Here is a 23,300-nt window from a genome sequence, read left to right on the forward strand (position 1 = left end):
TGATGTGGATTTATTATATATTATATTTATTATTAATTAAACTTAAATGTGATTCAATGTCATGGGACCCTTAAGAATTGTAATATGTTTTATGGTATCTGTTTATGTGAATGTTAACTGCTTCTGCTCTTCTATTACTATTGTTGTATCTTTATCTTTAAAAAAAAATGTTTGACAAACTTAGTAAAACTTTAGGTTAACTTCTTTTGGGTCACATGGCGAGGTGTTACACTAAACTTGTTGCACTAAGTTGGGGGGTGTTCCTCCCATCCTAATAGGATAGATTTGTTCATGGAAATCTTACTGCATGATGCATTACAAAAGATGTCCAGTTTTGTCATAAAGTGCTCCTTGTTTTCTTCTTCTAACATTAATAAAATAATAACGTTGTCAACAAATTGAATATTGGAGATTTCCTCTTTGTTAGCCAGAATAGGGCCATGGATCATAGGGGAAAGAGTGTTGTCTCTTAATAGCGAAGTGAGTCAACAACAATAACAAGGAGAGAAGGTGTAGTGGACACCCTTGTTTGATTGATGTAGATAATTCAAAAGACCTTGATCTCACTCCATTAACTTCAACTGCAACTGATGCATCTTTCATTAGTGTTGCTACCATATGTCATAATGTGTGAGGGAAACCAAGGGCTTCTAGCATCATTAGAATGAACTTACATTTCATTATATATCATAGGCTTTTTCATAGTCAATAAGGAGCATATAATATTCTACGTAGAGAATTTGGCCCAATCCATTGTTTCCCAACGTATAATTAAATTTTTTAGTATATATCTTCCTTTGACAAAACTAGTTTGTGTAAGGTTAACGACCTTAGGGAGGATATCCTCCACTCTTGTTGATAGAATTTTAGCTAAGATTTTGTCGGTTACATTGAGTAATATAATTGTCCTCCAATTTTTAGTTAGAGTCTTGTCTCCATTTCTTTGGAATAATCTTAATAAGATCGACATTGATCTCTGCTCCTAGAGATCCCTTGTCTAGGGTATAATCATATAGGTGCTTGACCTCCTGACTAATGCAATCAATATTAATTTTGAAGAATTCTGCTAAATGGCCATCAGGGTCTAGGGCCTTGTCATAGGGTCCAGGGCCTTGTCATTAGCCATGGTGTAACCCTCTTAATCTTTCCCAAGCTAATTGGAGCTTCAAGAGGTAGGGAGTCTTCCTCTAGGAGTCTTCTAGGTATAATGGAGCAAATGTCTTCTCTAACCTTTTTCATACTATAGTCATCATCTTCACATCAAAACACATTTAAAATATTTAATTAAAAAAATTCTAAAAAAGAATCTACTTATGCAATTATATAAGACAATTGTATAAGTGATAAGCACAAATCCGACTATTCATAACAAAAAAGCATCATTTGTCATTAAATAAATCCATTACGGTAAACCCCAAATTAAACACAATATTATATAAGAAAGCATAAGGATGAACTTTTAACCGATGCGGTTTTTTACCTTAATGTGGTAGTTTTATTTCACTTCCATAGTTGGAGTTTAGAAAACCGGACTTGTGAGCAAGCAGAAAATCCTTCGTATATATAAGTGGAAGGGCTGTTGCTGTCTCTCATGTAGTTGAGTGCCCAAGGGGAAAGAAAGGTGGTGGAAAAGCTTTCCGTGCGGGATTGGATCTGCCTTGTCTCGGGGATTGTTCTTCCCTTTAACTTTTCCATTTTCGATTTTCCATGGATTTTTTGTAATCCAATCTGTGTTCCGTTTCAAATTGACCCTGCGCCCTTTTGCTTTTCTCCATTCCATCGAATGCGTGACGGCCTTTGACACAATCCCCGCGAGTCATATTGCCTCTGATTTTTGGAGGAAGGAGAGATACAATTGATCATGGCGAAGAGCTCGTTCAAGCAGGAGCATCCTCCAGGTGCGTTTTGTACCTTTTCCCCCTTTTCTGTCTATGGTAAATTTTGGCTTCAATAAGATGAGGGCATATTAGTTCTTGCATGACCTGGGCTTTTCAATTTCGATCTTCTTTACGGAGGAAACCCCCGATTTCAAACGGCACTCTGTTCTGATTTATCTGATAGTTTTCTAGACAACTTGTAGGGGCTCCGGATACTTTTCCATCCTCCTCCATTTCGATTGCATGGATCCAGAGAAACAATTTCTCTTGCCAACTGATACGGTCAAAATATTTTTGATTTTTCACAGGGGTACAGGATATCGTGTATAGGGATACCTCTGTGCAGTGCTTTTATTTTTTCAAAATTTTAGTCTCCTTCCAGACACCTCTTTAGCAAAGTCACAAGATGAATAGTTTCAATTGACCTCAATATGATGTTAAGTCTTTGCTATTCTTGAACGTAAATTTTCCCTCACTGTTGCAAAAGCAGGGTTCGAGTATGCCCTTCAAAGCTTGCTGTTTGGAAAAAGTAAAGAATTCATTGGTATGCGATGTGTTGGAAGGCTAAAAGTAGGTCTCTGACACCGCAAAATTTTATTGACAATAATATTATAAACAACGAATCAGTGTATTTATTTTGGAACTGCTGGGAGCGTACTATTTCGTAGCCAATCTCAATGGACTAACCCCATGTTTTTCCCATGGAAAGATCAATAAACGTTGACCTGTAAACATTTTTGAATTTGTAGGATTAAATAGCCAGAATCTGACCATAACAATTGTACTGCTATCCTTGACCTTTGGTTCTAGGGAGGGCGTGCTACCATGACTCTTATTATGGGTCTTTCTGAGAAATCTTTGTAACCACATGCAGTAGTTTAAGTTCTGCAAAACTTGAAATATTTACCTCCAGTTTATAGGATTTTGCATTTCAACTTTGAAGTCACAATAATCTTCAGAGAATCAGAAGTACGGATGCGTATGCCATGCCACGTGGAAAAAAGACACTCCTCGCTAGAGCAAAAAGAATTGAAAAAAATGTATGGGTGCTCCAAATCTCTTTTTAGGGTTCATTCAAGTTTTCTTTTAACAACATTATTATTCTAAGTTTTATTTACGTTTTTAAATTTGTCCTGTGCTCTGAATTTGGATTTCTCCTATGGAGACCACGTTCCTGTTCCCTTGTATGTTTAAAACTATTAATCTTAAATTAAGATAACAAAAGTTGAATTTGTTTACAGAGGTATATTGTTTAAGCTATTATGTAATCCTAGGCATTGTTACTGCTGATTGCAAGACTGATATATATATATATATATATATAACGTATAAGTTTAGAACAGTGTTTTGATTTTCTTAGAATTGAGGATTTTCGAATCGAGTTAGACTCCTATTGATTAACTTGTAAGTGCTCCAAAATCTCTATTGTCAACAAATTGAATGTAATGTTTCTAGTTGTGCTTGTATTGGTTGATGTTTGCCATCCTCATTCTTGGAATCATTGTGGCTGGTGTGATTTTTTCCGTTTTGTTGACTGCTGTATTCCACTAAATAAGCTATTTACGTTTGTTGATTTTCGCTCTAACTTAAAATCTAGGAGAGAAGGTAATCTGTTCTTATTTGTGGATGTGAAATTTTATACACTGTAGTTAAAATTTTAGTGTAGTAGGATTTCTCTCTGTTCACTATTTGTAACTTCAGGTTGTATAATTTAACATTTCATAATAAATAGTGCTTCTAGTGAATCTTTCCTTCAGGGATTTATAGTTACTGCCTCTGCCTCTTATATTTCTTTTGATGCGCCTGGGAACTAATTATCCATTGGCTGTAAGAAATTTGTTCTGTAGGTCTACACTTTCTGAGGGAGAACATTTGCCAGCAGCACAGCACTTCCCTGTATTTTTGTGATTACTAACCAGAGGTTCCTACATTTATCGGGAATACTGTATTACTATTTATCTATTTTTTTTCTTGTATGTATTATGTGATGACATATGCTGTAAATATACTTATGACAGAAACTAGGCACATGAATTTTGGGAGGGTTAGACAATTGAACAGAGACTGGAGATCAAGCCCTTGTGTAGATGTAACATAAAGTGAATTAATATTCAGTATTTACTAAATAAACAGTTTGCAATTTTTTCTTTCCTGGACATAAATTGCAAAATTGGTTTGATAATTTTTTGGGATATCTTGAATATTCTTATATAGCTTTAAAAAGTCATTTTATAATGCAGCTCCATGGTTAAGTTTGCAGCGTTTCTTGCCATGGCAACCTATGTTTATGTTTATAGTTGGAGATCATGTGGATGCTAGTAATAATTTCGGATGCTATTATATGTTCAGAGAGAAGACAAGCTGAATCTGCCCGAATTCGAGAGAAGTACCCAGATAGGATTCCAGTAAGTCTGTTATGGAATCTTAGAGATATTTTATGTAGTTGTAGACCTTTCCATGTACACATTTTTTAGTGGTAATCAGTAATGATTTGACTTCTTTCTGTTCCATTGTAACTCATCAGGTTATTGTGGAAAAGGCTGAGAGAAGTGACATCCCAGATATTGATAAAAAGAAGTGAGTTGCTTTGCCCTGTTGAAAATTATATTCTGTAGATTTGCAAATGTTTATAATTAGGATGACGTCAGAAGGTTATACCTTCCTTACAACCTCTGGAATGTTATTTTTACAAACCACTTGTTTCAATTTAACTTAAAAGTATCCTCAGTTTGCCCATAATAATTGCCCAGATAATCCAGCATATTCAGTTATCTTAGTTTGTCAACCCACATACCAAGAAGATAACCTTAAAAAGCCAAATTGAAATAGGGAAACTAAAGTTTGTAGCAGAAGTATATTTAGTTTATGTACAAGGCAATACCTTAAACTACTGGAATGTTGTCTTTACAAAACATTTGTTTCAACTCAATTTAAGTATATTCAGTTTGCCTATACAATAAATGCTCATATAATCCGGCATATTCATTGAAACCTCAAAAGGTACCCTTACCAGGATGCTGTTGTACAGATTCTACATCAGAATGACAAGTAAAGACTGAGGCAGGTTACTTAACCAAATCAAACCAGCGATGTGTTATGATACAACTGTTATTGGACATTTTGGCCATTATATTTACAATCTTGTTAACTACCTTTGCATGTATCTTACATTTCTGAATTCTATTTATCTTGCATTAACTCGCTGGGAATAAGACCTAAGTGTCTGTCATATTTTTTAGACATGTCAATACTGGAAAATAGTGCTGAAAAATAGGGGTGATATGCTTGAAAACCTTAGATTTCCATTAAACTTCATTTGTCCAATGTATTAATGCATGAGAAAGGTAAACGAAAGTTTCCCAAACCCAAAGCATTTTGAGCCTTGAAGTCTCATGTGTATCATCAGAATACCATGTACAACTAGCACAAACCACTGGTATGGCCTCCACTGGCCAAAACTCTGCCTTATTTACTTGCACGGCTGCAAACACAAACGAGTTGCTGAAAACAATCAATAATCACAATTTTGTCCAACCCTTATACCTCTCAAGTGTATGGCTAGCACTGGAGAGAGGGAACATTCAGCCAAAAGTCTTTTCTAGTTGCGCAAACAAGAAACTCAAACAACCTGACAATAACTATTGAAACAATGAACTCCACTTCAGAACTAGCAGCATCAAAATACTTCAAAAATCTTCATTTTGAAACCCCAAATTTGAAAACTCTTGAAAACTTTGATGATTCCTGTAGCCACCAAAAAGCAACCACCCTAAGAAGTCCAAAAATGCTTTTGAAAGCAGTCATTGTAATCCATTATGCTTACTGAGCTCCATTCCATCAACAAAAACCTTGAATACTTAACCTGCATCCTGAGAAGTTTGGAGTTCTCCTTAGCGCACATAGAAGCTTAGAGGAAAACTGAGAAACTGGCCAGAAGCGCACAAAACAATATTGGTAAAACTTGGGATATTACAATAATAGTCTCTTTGCTCAGTCAAGTTCTTGATATCCTTCGGACACGAGATAGCAGTTTTTAATGAATTCAATTCTAGGTGTTATCTGTATGATTGAAATTCAGTATCTGAAATATCAATTTCTATCTTGACGTTTTCTGCCATACATACATACATACATACAGCTACATACCTACCTACCTACCTACCTACCTTTGACACGAGATAGCAGTTTTTAATAAATTCAATTCTAGATGTTACCTGTATGATTGAAATTTAGTATCTGAAATATCAATTTCTATCTTGATGTTTTCTGTCAGACATACATACATACCTACCTACCTACTTACCTTTGACACGAGATAGCAGTTTTTAATGAATTCAATTCTAGATGTTACCTGTATGATGTACATACATACATACATGCATGCATACATACATACATACATGCATGATGCATGCATACATACATACATCCATGCATACATACATACATGCATGCATGCATAAATTGATGATGTTGTAGCATGAACTGTATATATATGTGTCTGGCAATTGATTTCACTCTCATTATTGTACAAAGGAGAATATTGTGTTCGATACTGATTCCAATAACAGCAATATGTTTGGGTAGTGCTTGCAGCAGTTAATTTTCACTTGAACTGCTAGTGAACTTTAAAATAAGATTCATGCCTAAACAGGACCACAATTACAATCTTCCTTTTCTACTCTATGATCTGTAACTCATATTACATATTTGCATCCTTTTTGCAGGTTTTTTAATTCATCGCTTCTTTCCATTTTCTTACATCCTGAAGCTCAGGTTGCTTTGGTCTCAAAAGCTGTTGCATATCAAAACATCGTTTAATCCTTGGATAATGTTAAATTCAGTAATTCTTTATGCTTATCCTTCTTCATACTTAAAACTCTCAAGATGAATGTTGTAGAGACTTCGGAAAATGAGCTACCTCTGAGGACTTGGGCTACGAAGGGGAAGATGGCTGGTATAGATTTAGGTGTGCCTTGTCCATTATCTGAAATCAATTTCTGCTCTTCTTTAGCCTAATTTGTTGCCCTGTTTTTCTCTGAAGAGCTCTATACAGACTTGTAAACTGATAAATCATTGTATGCAACTTCTTGCTACTCTGTAGCTTGATTGACCTTTTTTGGGTTTCTCACACGCACTGGGAAGCAATATGATCAACTTTACCTGCAATGAGGGGTATTTTGAATTTTCATAGTTGACGACTTGTTTCCAGATTTAGTCTTTCATTTTAACCAAATCTCCTTTGGAAGCCCTTTTGAAATGTCCAGTTTTGTTAGTATCTTTGCTGAGGTAGAGTATACCAAATTATCTATGTTTGGATGAAGAGCCAAATATTTTGACAGGAATCCAGAACAATACTATGCAAATGGTCTTTCATTAGACTAAAATCTTTTGCCCATAACCATGGAGCTTGCTCCAAAATACTTTTCTGATCCTCTGTTTGTTCAGACAGTAAAACAAGGAATCCTTGAGCATTAGGATGATTCCATATTTCCTCACGTTTTTCTGCCCTGCACTTTATTATCCACTCATGTGAATCTGCTAATTGAGGCTGAAAAACATGAGATCTGTATGTTTATTTTCTTTAAAAGGAACCTCTTACCCCAGATGAAGTATGGAATGCTCCCCAAAACATGGAACAATACTCAATTTATGCTTTGTTTTCTCCAATGAGCAAACTGCTACAGAGCTTTTATGCCCCTTTTGTCCATTCACATCTCTGTTTAGGATTTCAAAACACATTCACACAGTATTCTTAGCAGTACCAGGAATACCTGCAGGGTCCTGCTTATCAGGTGTAACTGGGGTCACTGGAGCTTTTGTACCAGAACCCTGCTAGTTCTTCTCAAGCTCCAGAAACTGTTGGCAGTACCCCTATTCGCATCATTATTTTCTAAATCCTCCTTGCACACTGCACCCAAATCAATCTACATTGCCTCTGCAGGCATTACACATTTAAGGTTTTGAGAGGTTTGGGTGGGAAAGGCCATTTGGAAAAAAATAGGATCCCGTCCGGACATAAGTCCTATTTAGTGTTATCAAAGTGATTTGTTTAAATTTTTTGTTGGTAAGAAAGTCTTGTTGTTTTGATTTATGTAAAGCGTTCTGTATGCCATGAGTGTCCATTTATTCAGAATAAGGAGAATTTGAGCATTTGGAAAATGTAGATTAGATCATTTCCTTAATTGTGAAGGCAAACTATTATCAGAATAATGAGCTTATAGCCTTTCGATAATCTGTTCAGAATTTCTAAATTCCAATGTAACTTTCTGTACTGCATCTAAAATTTGTTACTTGTCTCCAGCAAGCTGCAATACTGTGTCTGCAAGTTTGAGCATTATCAATTTTCTTTTCTGTCATTTATGATTGTTGCAGATTTTGGTATTAATGTAAGCTTTTGCGAGAATATATTGACATAAATGGTATACTACTTGTTTGAACAGATATTTGGTTTCACGCTTTTATGAGAATATCTTAACTGATTTAATACTTATTTATCCAGATATTTGGTTCCGGCAGACTTGACTGTAGGTCAATTTGTTTATGTTGTTCGAAAGAGGATAAAACTAAGTGCTGAGAAGGCAATCTTTATTTTTGTGAAGAATATACTGCCTCCAACTGGTAAGTAGGCATTATGGCATTTGGGTGAAATACTAACTATGGGTTCAATACAATACAGTGTTAATTTAGAAGGTAGTAAGCTTTTGGGTTAAGTACAATCCATGGAAGATCTTTCCAACTGGAGTTTTCATTTTAAGGATCAACACCTATCATTTTGACTATTCAGAACAATTCATGGAATATCAAATTTAATATTGATTTAGAAAGGGCATCAAGCTGACAAGTAAAATTTAAATCACAACCCGTAGACACCCACAATATTTTCATTTTACTGATCAATGCCTTTGACTTGGTCTTCTCAGCTGCTATGATGTCTGCTATCTATGACGAGCACAAGGATGATGATGGCTTTCTCTATATGACCTACAGTGGGGAAAACACATTTGGTGACAATATGACTCACAATGACGAAATTACATATGATGTTCTCAAGATGCCAAGTGCACCTCATATATGACATGCCTAACATCAAGTGTGATTAGATGTACAGGATTTAGCGTTCTGCAATGACTGAAAAGTTTCAAATGTGGTTTCATTGGTAATTATTTTATCTTGAACGGGTTTGTGAGCTTTTCCATTTCTATATACATGGGAATGTACATAATTCATGGTTTGCGCAATTTGAAGTATGTTTGAATTTATGATATGGTGATTCAACCAAAAGGATGTGTCTTTGCATGAGCTACAAAGGATAGTTTCTCCACTTATTGCATATAATGAAAAGAATCATCAGTATTTGCTACGATGCCTTGTATTTACTTGGTTTTTAATATAATTGTTGTCATTGTTATAGATATGTGAACTAGTGGTGGTTAGTGTACACCACTCTTTTATTTTTTCAGTAGAAGCTGATCTTTTGTTTAACTGTTACCTAAATCCTTAACCTCCTGATTTGGATTGAGTGCATTAGTGTTCTGAATCTCTTGATTGAGCGCTTGTTAGTCTTGTTACCAGTTAATATTTTTATGTAATGTATGCAAAAGCAGAACTGGTTACATGTGAAATATGTTCATGTGTTGTGTTAGTAGTGTATGAAAAATAGGTGAGCTGATATGTGAAACTTAATTTGCAAAGATTAGTGTTTGATCTGGATATATCATTACTAGTTCTGGGAAATTATAAAAATAATGCTGATGAGTTACTGTTAAATAAATATAGTATACATATGTAGGATAATTAGCTTTGAGCACATTAAATTTCTTAATGATACAATTGCAAGTCCACTACATTTTTCTCAACTTTGAGATTTTGAGAGTTTAAATATTGACAATTTCTTATTCTATCTACTTTTTCATGGAAATTGTCCTTCTTTATATGTCTTACCATTTCAGGTAGGCTTGGAAGTTTTCTGTTACGTTTATTTTGTTAAAATTAAGTTAGTTTTCTCTCATTTTTTCGTTAGAGGTCCTTGTATGTTTTATGAACACCATTTTACTGAATCGAACACTTTGGCGACATTGTTTGTTATTAGATAAAAAGGAAAAGTAGGGGTTCCTGTCCTTTACAAAAGCCTAATGGCAAACATCAGATTAGGTCTTCAAGATGGAGACCACTAAGTGACTAAAATGATCATTACAAACACAATTGACAGAAAGTGTTCCTGGGAGAATCAATCTCACAAGTGGAATCATGAACTGTATTGCTTACCTTTTTCCTTTCGATCCTTCCTTAATTCGTATTCCTTTCTATCCTCTTTGTGGTGTTTCTGAGGGGCTCTCAGTCTTATTTTTTCTCTTATAAGAATGGTCCTTTTTATTTTTCTGTTTCAGCAATAGAGACCATGATGTTCTTCACTTTCCTACAGGGATCTAGGGAAGGCTTGCTACTACACAAAATAACCTCATCTTCCAAAATGGACTTGGCAGTTACGAAAGGCATATATAGCTCCTCTTTGCTTTTACTTGGGACAACAATATTAGCTTCTTCGGTAGGGGTGGTAGCAAAGGTACGTAGGCAACAATGTGGGAGGACAGCAAGAAAGCTCTCACCAACTTTCTTGTAGGTTTCTGAGTTTTAGGCTTTTCAACGGTGAAGGTACTCTTTTCTTTTTGCTTCTTGTTGACGAATTTACCCTTGCGCTCAGGATAGGCACAGGGGTCAGGGGTATAAGAGGCTTGGGATTTTTATTGCATTACTGCTGCAGATAAGAATGTTCTGTAGAAGAGGGCCTTCGCAGTGGTAGGCTTGGGGCTAAACTTTTCTCTATCCTTCTACTCCCCTTTCCTATAGGGTTAGTGTTGTTCTCAGTGACAAGAAATCCACCATTAGTAGTTGCGAAATTGTTCAGTGGTGAAATATCAAACTCTGGTGTAGCAGTAGGCTTGCTTTGTTACACCTCAAATCTTTATTAGAATATTCAAACAAGGATGAAAGGATGAGGAAAGCTTATTCATACTAAGTTGAAGGGGGCACAATAGAGGGAAGTGGTGGGTGTACCCCCATTGGGACTGCCCTCCTAGCATGATATTTTTTATTGCAGACAAGCTAACCCCATTGGGACTGCCCTCCTAGCATGATATTTTTTATTGCAGACAAGCTAACATCGTTTTTTGGGGCAGGGTGACGGGGAAAATCCTCCCTTTTGGGAGTTGTTCTTCCCTGACCAGTAATCACTTGATGTAGTGTTTTATCTTGTTTTTCCCATCCTCATTTCCTTTGTTCCACGATGTTATCACTGCTTTGGGTAATAAAACATCATTTGATTATCTATCTTAATGAATCTTGCTTGCTTTACTTGTTGACCATCTTGCAACTGTAATGTTAACAATATCAGATTGCTTGCTTTACTTGTTGACCATCTTGCAACTGTAATGTTAACAATATCAGATTTCCACAATCCATTTATAATTCAATATTTATTTCTGGATTTGATTGTGTGTGAGTTTTTTTATCAATGTTCCAGATCACATTGTGTGATCCATCATCAGGATGAGATAGTAGATGTAGAGAAAGATAAACATGGATCATTATTCTTCTCTACATTTCCTGCTATCTAGAGTGTGATCCAAAACTTCGGCGAAAAACTCGCACACAATCGGATCCAGAAATAAATATTACAACTGTTATGTTTTATGTTGTGGTGATTATTATGGTTACTTTACTTTGCTGCCAACTGAGTACAGACTGTGTGATTGCCCTTTCATGTTGAATTTGTATCAGGTTTCAAATAGCCACTTGACGAATGGGGTTTCTTGTTCTTACAATCTAATACTAAGGGAAAATGTGCAAGTCTAATTGCTCAATTGAGTTCTTTTCACAACTGAAGTTTCCTGTGGTCTCTGGTTCCCCCCCTAATGTGATTATCATCTTTTCAAAAGAAGTCAACTCTCTATTACCTGGTCCAAAATTATGTGCGATCTGCAAGTATGATTATAGTTAATGTGGTGTCTAATGAGCCTGTGAATTTTAATTTGTGATGTGTATTCATTGTGTTGGCAAATGCCAATGCCAACCTTTTGAAAGAATTCAACTCAGAATTATCTAGTACAAAATTATGTGCAGGTTGCCAGTATGAATTTATCTAATGCTCTGTCTCAAGTGAAGCAATGATTTTTAAACTGGGATGGCGTATTGCGTGCGTTTGCAAATGCCATCTTCAACTTTTTCAATTTTGTCCCATGCCTTTTTTGTGGTTCCCATCGCCATTTTCGCTTAATTTCTAGTTCCAACGTGTTTCCACCCTTACATATAATCTCTTCGTAGAGCCCTTGGTTAAAGCTCATATTTATACACATGTGATGCAAATCAGGCAGCAACTTAGATTCATTGTGGCATTTCCATGGTTTGGAGAAGGATTAGATATTCGAATTCAAATTATAAGCGTATTCATCTCATCGTGAAGTTCGGTACTCATGTCAAATAGTATAACTATCTTTAGCAAAAACTCCGGCAATAGAAAACTCCCAGTGGTTCAATTTTAGAGCCCACCTTCGAATGTGGTCTAGTCGATCTTTTTTAATGCGTTCAAAAGAATTGTTTGATTGTCCGAAGCGGGTAAGCTCTGGTCAGAATAAAATAAAGCATTTATGGCCTTAATATAGTTGACCATTTCAACGATAATCAATCATCTGATACGTAATACAATCTTTATATTGAACTTGAAAGAGCGCAGTAAATATTAAGACAGTTAATACTTCTTATAAATTGGATATTCAAACACAGTATCCAAATAATTTATTGAATGCTAGAAATAGAATTGTTTTTCAGAAGCAACTAGTTCGCACAAAAGAATGTCCTGAAGCACTATTTTATATGATTTTTTTCCTGGTGGGTTCGACAAGTAATTTGTGCATATATTTTAGGAGATGCCTATACGGACATCGAAAGGCTCAGTGACCCGACCTTTTTTTATGTTTAATAATATAAGAAGTATAGTATTATCGGAATCTGGAATTTAATGTAATTATTAAATGTGAAGATTTGACTTGTTAAAAGGCTTTTTGATACCTGTAGAAAGGAATCCTGGAAACACAATTAGTGGCCAGTGACAATGAATGATTTGAGTGCAACATATAGTTACTTATCACATAGGTACTTATCACATTTGCTTTTGTTCACTTTCCAATAATTCATTCACTTATAAATTAAATAAATAAAATAGTAAAAAATTTAGTTATTGAGAAGCTATTCATCTAATGTATCGGAATAAATAATATCAATTTTAATATACTTAAAGCACTTTCATTTGGTAGGTTAATCGATGAAATGAACGTAGTTTGTCACAATTTTCCTAGGGAATATAATAGAAATCAGTTGCAGATTACATGCATTACTCAATGGATAAATTAACTACAATTTCCAAATTTGAAGGGTCAAAGATTCACACATGGCAAATCAAGATACTATTGGTTTTGATTGGAAAAGATCTATGAGACATTGTTAATGGAACTCTTAAGAAATTCCAAGATGCAAATGAAATTACAAAGTGGATGGCTAAAGATCATAGGGCCTATGCATTCATTGGACTTGGTCTATTAGACGCATATTTGTATCATATTGATCTATCAAAGATTTTAAAAGAAATATGTGATGGGCTTTAACATCTTGTTTTGTTCGCATGTGTTTAGTGCAAAAATGTCCATAAAACAAAAGTTGTTCAAATTGAAGATGAATGAAGGTGATAATCTTGTTCAACATGTAAGTACTTTTCATTCATAGTTTGATCAACTTGTAGGTTTGAACTCTAAAGTTGATGATGGCACCAAAGCAATCATTTTTAATAGTATGCCATCAATATATGATTATATTGTTTTCACTTTGAAGAAAATTAATCATAACTTATAAACAATAATATCTTCTTTACTTGATAAAGGAAGTAGAGTTCATAAGAGTCATCATATTGCAGAGGAATGCGCTTTATTTGCTAGGAAGAAATCTAATGTTTTTTCCATAAGAGAATTTAAATGCTTTTATTGTCAGCAAAATTGACATGTACAGATGAATTGTATTCAGCAGGCCAAAGATCCCATCACTGGTTTATACAACTTCTATTGCAATTGAAGGAGAGTCACATCTTTGTGATTTTGCAATACATACAAATAGTGTTGATGGTGATAGTCCACCTAAAATTGATACAAGATTTGTGCTTTACAGAATAGTAAATAAATTATAGGAGGTTGGAGGCAATGGAGGCCGGGGGCATTTATCATTTCAAGCTAGCTTATCGCTTAGAGATGTTATTGCATGAGAAATATCTATTTGTATCCCTGAAGAGAATAGAGGGATTGACAACGTGTTTGTCCTTTAAAGGATAGAGGAAAGACATCTCATGTGCAATCATATTAGTGATGATTGTTCCTACAACAATGGAGGAGACATTAGACACACTCCAAGGATGTGTGGAATTTTGGAGGAACCGTGTCTCATTGTGTAGGGGAGTTGGGAACACTCATATTATGAGGACAACTTCAAGATTTGTAGTCTAAAATTATGGATAGGAAATCTACTAGAATAAGTGAAGAAGATTGGTGAAAACATTTCATCAAAGTCTCCAAGGAAGAAGATTGTTGAAGGAGCTTCATCATAGCTTCTAGAGGGTTGGGTTAAAACCCTTTCAACTTCCACTCTTGTTGGATTAATGTATTAAGGGAGGAATGTTGGATTTATTACATGAATTAGGTTAGTTTCTAAGTTAAAATTTAATAAATAAATTGATTAAATATTTAGTTGATGGAAAGTTGTTCATGTAAGTAGTTTTCTTAAGGGAAAATAAGGCTACATAAAGGTGTTTAGATATCAATGTGAATCTTTTCATTTTGTATACAAATGTACCCAATGAAAAATTAGAATAAATGATATCAATCTTTTTATACTTTAGCACTTACAAAATGGAGAGTAAAATGTAAATAAATAAGTTTAGAATGTATTCATTGTAATGCCCCGCCAAGGGATCCAAAGAATTAAACTAGAATTTCACTAAGTTTGGTAGCATTTTTTTAAAAAAAACATAAAAGTAAATACCACAGATAATTTATACACAATAACGGAAGCAATAGCAATATCCATCTAAAAGTAAACATAACATACATAACAGATTACATTCTTTAAGGATCCCTTAACGTTGAATTACATCTAAATCAACTAACATTATTGAATCCATCTAGTACAACAACCATATGAAATAATAATGATAAGTTCAATGTTTATACATTACATTTCTAATTGCTCAATCATCCACTGTACATGTCAAAGGGTATGAAAAGCTTAAAAGAATATACACATGTGAAATAAGGTACTTCATCCTATTCTAATCCTTGATACATCAAAGTAAAGATAATCACATGATACACATGATACATCATCATAGAAGATATATACATCCATCATAAAGATCAAACATAATAAACTAAGTGCATGGTTCCTCCCAATCGTTAATAGCATCATTAGACCATCGTGGGCCCTAGCCATCCTTCCGTGCGTAACATTCCAAATCACCGAAGAGATCATCGGTATTAACATAGTAAGAATGTCACTGCTAACATATACTACATCATATGCAGAAAGTAATCTAACATGCAAATATAAGCATAAGATAACATCATCTAACATATGCTAATCATCAATGAAAGGATACCTATCCACCATCATGAAAGACGCATCAGCCACAATGTCTCAATGGATCTCAGATGATAAGAGTGGAAAAACACTACCACCCGACCGCGTGGTACCTAAGTGTTCCACTCCCACCGTGCTGAGGAGATAACCTCAAGTCCCAAACAGGCTATCCAAAAACACATAGCATAAGAATACTTTCTATAAGTCTCGAAATCCTAGAAGTATACTAACTCAAGGCTCCAAACACAAAACTGACATCTAATTCCCAGAGGCACACAAAGACATGTAGGAACCTACTATGCAAGCAGGAAAGTGTCATCGCATATATCATGTAGAAGCTACCTTGGCAGTTAGCTAAACTCCACGGGTCCCTACTGATCATGTGGCCACTAGTATCCTCTCATACTGACAAGGCATACTACGGAATGCAAGGTCGCAACCATGCGTTCTCTCTACTCCCATCCTAGTCTGTACAAGCACTCGAGGCATGGGCGAGAACAAAACAATTATCTTTTTAGGTTCATTTAGTTAGTATTAGGTGTGAATGTTTTCACTTTTTAAACAACTTACAATGAGTTACCCTGGCAGCCTCTTAGGGCCCCGACCCCCATTCCAAGCCACTTCCCGACACTACAAGCATATAACCTACCCTAAGCTCATGGAATCATAAATCTCGAAATCATAAAAGATAATTCATAATAAGAACATCAAATATGCATAATAGAGGCATCAAATCTCCATGAGCAAGCATCCATAGAAAATCATGACCACAACAGCTCTCTATTGGCAACTGAAGCATCACTGATAATCAAAAGTATCCATTGGTTCTCAATAACCAAAATATATCTCATATGATATTGATCGAAAACTCCAAAATGGTTGAGTCAAACATGTCACAACTTGACATCATAAAATAACACTTCAGTCCCATCATGGCGACTAGAAAATAAACCAAGGATAACTGATCGATGACTCAAAAATGGTTAAGTCAAGTGTCTCATACATAAGAACCTCAACTATAACAATAAGTAATTACAAACATTATATAGAGCATTCCATCACATAACCATGGTTGAGTTTATAAAGATCGAGATTAAAACATTATCATGACATCACCGTCACATAACCCCCAAGCCTCTAGTAGACGTCCTATAACTGGTCAACACTAGTCAACCCAAAACCCAATAGCATAAAGAATACACAATGCAAACACATGTTTTGGTTCTACTAATAATTACATAATTGAATTAAGTGTGTTTTCCAATCTAGATATCAAGTGGAGAAATTGCACGTTTTACCTAACCCATATATTTGTTTGATAGATAAAATTTTCTCCCCAAAACCATTAGACTCAATTTTCTAGTTGATCTAATAATATTTTGTTTATATAAACATTGTTTGAAAAATGACATTCCCAATGAATCCAATATTATCAAACAAAATTTGCATATTTCAAAACTTCGATTTATAACACGTTCTAATAATTAACCTTAATTAAACTAAGTTTAATTAAGTTAATTATTAATATCTCAAGTTATTATTCATATTTTTAAATCATTTATCTTTTACAAAATGATCCATCTATACAATCATTTTAATAAAATATTTATTTATAACTAATATACATATACCTATATACATATATATACATACATATATATATATATACATATACATATACATATACATATACATATACATATACATATACATATACATATATATATATATATATATATACATATACATATACATATATATGTATATATATATATACACTCACACATATACATATACACAAAATATACATATATTATAATATACAATAATGACATTTTATAAAAATGAAATATAAAAATCAAATTATCAAAATCGATTTTTCATCCACATAACCCCCAACGACCATATTAAAAAACAAAAACAAATATAAATGTAATCCCCCCGCCATGGTACGTAGTACCTGCGGTCGCAGGCACTGCACTGATAGTAGGTACAGTGTACCCCTATCGTCGCAGTCCTGCGACGATAGGTCTCTGCGACTCGCGAGGGTATGGGGTACCATACATGCCCCCCCAATGTGATTTGTAATTTATTCTTTTTTTATATAACGTTTTTAATAAAACGTTTCCCATAAACGCAAATGCAAATTGCAATGCGATTTAATGAGTTTCCATTGTGGCAATTCATTCAATTTTTTCATTAAAATAAATAAACACACACACACACACACACACACACACACACACACACACACACACACATGAATGTATATGTATGTGTGTGTGTGTGTGTGTAAATACACGCAGAATTTTGTAAACATATATATTTAAATATGTATGAAAATGCAGATCTAAAATTATACATATACTTTCCACAAAGATTATATATACGATTTTATGAGTTTCCTATAAAATATTTACTCTCTAAATTTACCCAATAATTTTTCTAATGGATTTGGCTACAATTTAAACCGTAGCCCCGTGTTCTCTTCAGATCTATGCATATAAAGTTTTCTCAAATAAATTTAACTACCCATATTGAAAAATGCATCCAATCACAATATGGAAATCTTCAAAAAACATATGGAAGACACGAGGAAGATAGGAAGTGCAAGATGCGGAAATAGCATATGTAATATCACAAGAGTCTACCCGGATTTTAATGCTAATTCGCTCTTCCTCAGAAAATCCGCAGAGCAAGCTCCTCCCTTCTCCAAAGTTCTCGAGTCCTCCAATGCTCCAAGACGCTCTCCAAATGCTATATCTAAGCTTCTAGGAATGCTTGAATATAAAGAGCTCTCAGGAAGCACCTAGAATGTCTCTAAAAACCACTAGAAGGTGTCACCAACTAAGCATGTGTCTTTTCCCACCTTCTAGATGAGTCATAAGGTTGTAGACACCATGTGCTTAATTGGTGCACTAACCCCCGTGTTGTTGACAAATGAGAAATGAAAAGGTGCGTTAACTCCTAGGCAAGCTTATAACTCTTATTTAATTTTTATATAAATTTCATTTTAATTTTTATAACTTTTATTATTATTATTAATTTATTACTTTATTATTATTTTATAATTATTATTAATTTTAATTTCTAATTTTCTTTTATTTAATTCTTTTTCCTCAATTAATTCTCATTTAATTAATTATAATCAAAATATCAAAGATCATGATAATATATTAATTTTTTCCAAATAATTAATTTATTAATTAAATATATTTATTAAGACTTAATTAATAGAAAATTCACCATAGACCTCCAAGATAAAATATGAAAACCCATCATAGAACAATTCACACAAAATCAGTCTAAAGGGTTAAAATCACAAAATATGTCATCCGACACATTCGGTGGGTAAAATATCCAGATACTTGTCCTACCTCACTAGGACAAATGGTTTAAGAGTTTGAGATTTGGACTTGAGAATTTATTTCCCTTCTCTTATCATTGAGATAGTGTAATAGGGTATGCTCATCCTGGCAATTCAGAAAAGTCGATACCCGGTACCTGCAACCTGCATAAAAACTATGCATGTACACACACACACACACACACACACACACACACACACACACACACACACACACACACACACACACACACATGATACTAAGCTAAACATGCAATAGCAGGAAGTGGTGCATCGTGTAGATCCTGACTAGCAGGTGACTACGACTCCCTTCCTTAACCATATCAGAAACGCCATACAATAAGAGCAAACACGCACACCATACACATGCAAGTATGGGGTAAGTATCCATAATAAAACACATGAGATAATAAACCATCTAACTAATCATCATCATAATTGAAAGCAATATAATGATCATTATGCATACATGAAATGTAAAGTCTAAATGATCTCATCATATATCCACTGAATCCATAACATAATGTCTAATAGTCTCAAAACAATACCACTAATCCATCAACATAAAACTAGTCTAACATAGTCTGATAATGATAACAACAATGTCCAGAAAAGATGTGAATGAGGGCAGGCACTACATCCACCCCCCCTTGGATTAGGCTTACTCCTGGAAGCCTATAAAGAAGTAGGGATATAACTCCTATAATCTAGCTGCATCCTCCCAAGTAGCTGAAGAATCATCAATAGGGTCCCATTGGACCCTTACTTGCTCGATAGTTCGACCCCTGAGGGTCAACTCCCATTGCTCTAGAATACGAACCGGCTCCAAAGCCTGCTGCCCATTCTCTACCTGCAATGCATTCCAATCAAGAGCATGTACAACATCAGGAATATACTACCGAAGTACTAAAACATGGAAAACATCATGAATGCGAGCTAGGCTGGGCGGTAGAGCAAGGCAGTAAGCAATCGGACCAATCCTTTCTAGAATTTCGAATGGTCCCACAAAGTGAGGTGCTAGCTTAGAACCCTTTCCGTATCAGATCAGACTCTTTTGCGGACGCACTCTCAAGAAAACCTTATCACCTATAGCAAACTGCTTATCTTTCCTATGTGCATCAGCATACTTCGTCTGCCTATCCTGTGCCGTAGTCAAGTGCTCACGGATAAACACTACCTGTTGCTCCATATCACGAAGCATCTCAAGACCCAAGAGGATGCGATCCTCAAGACTGTGCCAACTCAATGGTGTACAACAAGGATGTCCATATAATGTCTGAAATGGTGCCATGCCAATAGAACTATGATACCCGTTGTTGTAAGCAAACTTCACTAGGTAGAGATAGTCCTCTCAATGTGTCCGCCTATCCATCACATACATCCGTAACATATCTTCCAAAACTTGATTCACCCTCTTTGTTTGACCATCTATCTCTGGATGATATGCCAAACTAAAATTTAATTGTGCTCCAAGCTCATGTTGCAACGATGTCCAGAATGCGAATGTGAATACAGGATCCCTATCAGAAATGATCTTTCGAGGAATACTATGTAATCTCACAATGTCACGCATGAAGACATTAGCTACAGAAGCTGCTATGTAGGAAGATCTGATCGGTGAAAAATGCGCCATCTTAGTCAACCGATCAACGGTGACCATGATAGCATCATGACGACGAACAGTCATAGGTAATCCTACTATGAAATCTATGGAGATGATATCCCACTTCCAAGAAGGAATGAGATTTGGCTGCAAAAGTCCTGCTGGGTGCTGGTGTTCTACCTTAACTCTCTGACACTCAAGACACCTAGCCACAAAATCAGCAATGTCTCGCTTCATCCCAGACCAAAAGAAAAAACGTCTCAAATTAGCGTGCATCTTCTTGACTCCTAGATGTGCTGAGTAAGGTGTATGATGGGCCTCTGCTAGAATTAAGGTGCGAAGCTCATCCAGTAATGGCACATAAATCCTCCCCAAATGTCTCAGAAGACCATCTGACTCTTGAACGTAGCCTGCAAACTTACCTTCCAGAGGTTTTCCTGAATCTATCTCTCTGCACACTTCCTGATACCAAAAGTCTGTAGGAAGTGCCTGAAGAATTCGACTCCTCAAATCCACATTAAGAGTCATAGATGATATCACATGTCTCCTGTGACTCAAAGCATTTTCCACCACATTCTCCTTTCCCTAAATGTACTTAACCTCAAAATCATACTCGCATAGAAATTCCATTCATCGCCTCTGGCGAGCATTCAAATTAGGCTAAGTGAAAATGTTCTGAAGACTATGATGATCACTATGTAGCTCAAATCTGTGCCCCAAAAAGAAATGTCTCCACCTTGTCAAAGCATGAACTACTGCTGCTAACTCAAGATCATGCGTAGGATAATTTAGCTCATGATCCTTGAGCTTGTGTGATTCATATGCAATCACCCATCCATTCTGCATCAAAACTGCCCCAATCCCTTCTAGAGAAGCATCTGTACACACCATGAAATCTCCTTTTGGATCAGGTATGGCTAAAATCAGTGCACTAGTCAAAAGCTCCTTGAGCTTTTGAAATGCTTCCTCACATTTCTCCATCCAAATAAACTTCTTTCCTTTCCTCTGAAGAGAAGTGATAGGATGTGCTATCCTAGAGAAGTTTTGGACAAATCTGTGATAATAACTAGCTAGACCCATGAAACTACGAATCTCTAACATATTAGTTGGTGTAGGCCAATCTATTATTGCTTGAATCTTTGCAGGATCCACTAAAATACCATCACCTAAAATGACATGCCCTAAATACTGAATCTCTGATTTAAGAATTCGCACTTAGCTGCATTGGCATAAAGCTAATTGTCTCTTAAACACTGCAAAACCAATTGCAAGTGTTCCTCATGCTCCTTCTGAGACTTAGAATATATCAATATGTCATCAAGAAACACCAATACAAACCTGTCCAGATAAGATCAGAACACACCATTCATCAAACTCATGAAAACCGATGGAGCATTAGTCAACCCAAAAGGTACCACTGTGAACTCACAATGCCCATAGCGAGTTCGAAAGGCAGTCTTATGAATATCAGCTTCCTTAATGCGAAGCTGGTGGTATCCTGACTTAAGGTCAATCTTGGAGAATACTGTAGCTCCCTTGATCTGATCAAATAAGTCATCAATCCTAGGTAGAGGATACTTGTTCTTAATAGTCACCTTATTCAACTGTCTGTAATCAATACAAAGGCGCAAAGAATCACCTTTCTTCTTCACAAAGAGCACTGGAGCTCCACATGGTGATACACTAGGTTGAATGCTCCCTTTGGCCAGAAGTTCCTCTAGCTGAAGACATAACTCACCCAATTCCTGTGTAGTCATACGATAAGGAGCTTTAGAGATAGGCTCTACTCCAGGAATCAGATCAATACTAAAATTGATGTCCCTCTTTGGAGGCATGCCTGGAATCTCACTTGGAAAGACATTTGCATACTCTTGTAAAATCGGGTGATTTAAAGTCTTCCTTATAGGATTTTTCTCATCAAGATCATTTACCATAAAAAAAAATATCTGACATCCCTTACGAAAACTTCGCTTCAATTGCATAGCAGAAATCATTCGCAGAGATATAGGCCTTGGTATCCCACTATCTTCACATCATTCCCTTGTTCATCTTGACACATAATAATCTTCTTCTTGCAATCTATACTAGCTCTATGAGAGCCAAGCCAGTCCATACCCAAAACCACATCGTAGGAACCAAGGGGTATGACTCGAAGATCCATTGCAGTATCTAAGCTTCCTAAGCTAAGCCCACACTTATGAACTATAGAATCTGTGGAGACCCTAATGCCTGAGGCTAGTTCCACTTGCCAACCATGATCTTGCTTCACTACATCCAACTTACACTTAGAAACTATAGCTGGTGATATAAATGAATTTGTAGCTCCTAAATCAAACAATACTGAAAGAGATATACCTTGAATAGCACCTGTGGTCTCAACCACTGTTCCCTGATGATCTGCCTGACGGTGTTCTACTGCTGCAAATACTCTATGAGCTCTACCTGCATCACCAACTGTAGGCTCTGAAACTGTAGGCCTAGGTCTTGAAAATTGAGTTGCTCGCTGTGGACACTGAGCTGCATAATGTCCAATATGACCACATGAAAAACATTCTGTATTTCTGCCAGATCCTTTACCCATAGGTGGTACATTCGATTGCTGATGGCTATTCCTACTAACAAAAGACTGACTGCTCTGAGCTGGTTGATTGGACTGATTTTGTCTATTGCACTGAGCATTGCAATTGATCTTGGAGTTAGAACCTTTGCCACCACCTTGAGCCTGAGAATTTGATCCCTTTTGCTGCTGCATCTACTGAGACTGCTGTTGATACTATTT

The 23,300-nt window shown here is 35.6% G+C and overlaps 1 protein-coding gene and 1 long non-coding RNA gene across 3 annotated transcripts; both read left to right on the forward strand.

Moving 5' to 3' along the window:
• Positions 1-1,591: 1,591 nt before the first annotated feature.
• On the forward strand, positions 1,592-9,240 carry LOC149552471 (autophagy-related protein 8C-like). Of its 2 annotated transcripts, none has more exons than XM_089788042.1 (5): positions 1,592-1,898; positions 4,138-4,282; positions 4,402-4,454; positions 8,380-8,498; positions 8,801-9,240. In XM_089788042.1, the coding sequence occupies exons 2-5, from the start codon at positions 4,184-4,186 to the stop codon at positions 8,953-8,955; spliced, it is 426 nt and encodes a 141-aa protein (XP_089644168.1). In that variant the 5' UTR covers positions 1,592-1,898; positions 4,138-4,183; the 3' UTR covers positions 8,956-9,240. The 2 variants fall into 2 exon arrangements, with proteins under 2 accessions (XP_089644168.1, XP_089644169.1); XM_089788043.1 differs by having other exon boundaries at positions 4,227-4,282.
• Positions 9,241-9,969: 729 nt separating this feature from the next.
• Positions 9,970-11,211, forward strand: LOC149552472 (uncharacterized). The gene is made up of 3 exons (XR_016352938.1): positions 9,970-10,134; positions 10,303-10,443; positions 10,582-11,211. It is a non-coding gene; the product is annotated as an uncharacterized LOC149552472 (long non-coding RNA).
• The last annotated feature ends 12,089 nt before the right edge of the window (positions 11,212-23,300 follow it).

This window comes from Cupressus sempervirens, chromosome 6 (genome assembly GCF_028749045.1).
Source record: "Cupressus sempervirens isolate cs-2001-9-10 chromosome 6, ASM2874904v1, whole genome shotgun sequence".
Taxonomy (NCBI): Eukaryota; Viridiplantae; Streptophyta; class Pinopsida; order Cupressales; family Cupressaceae; genus Cupressus; species Cupressus sempervirens.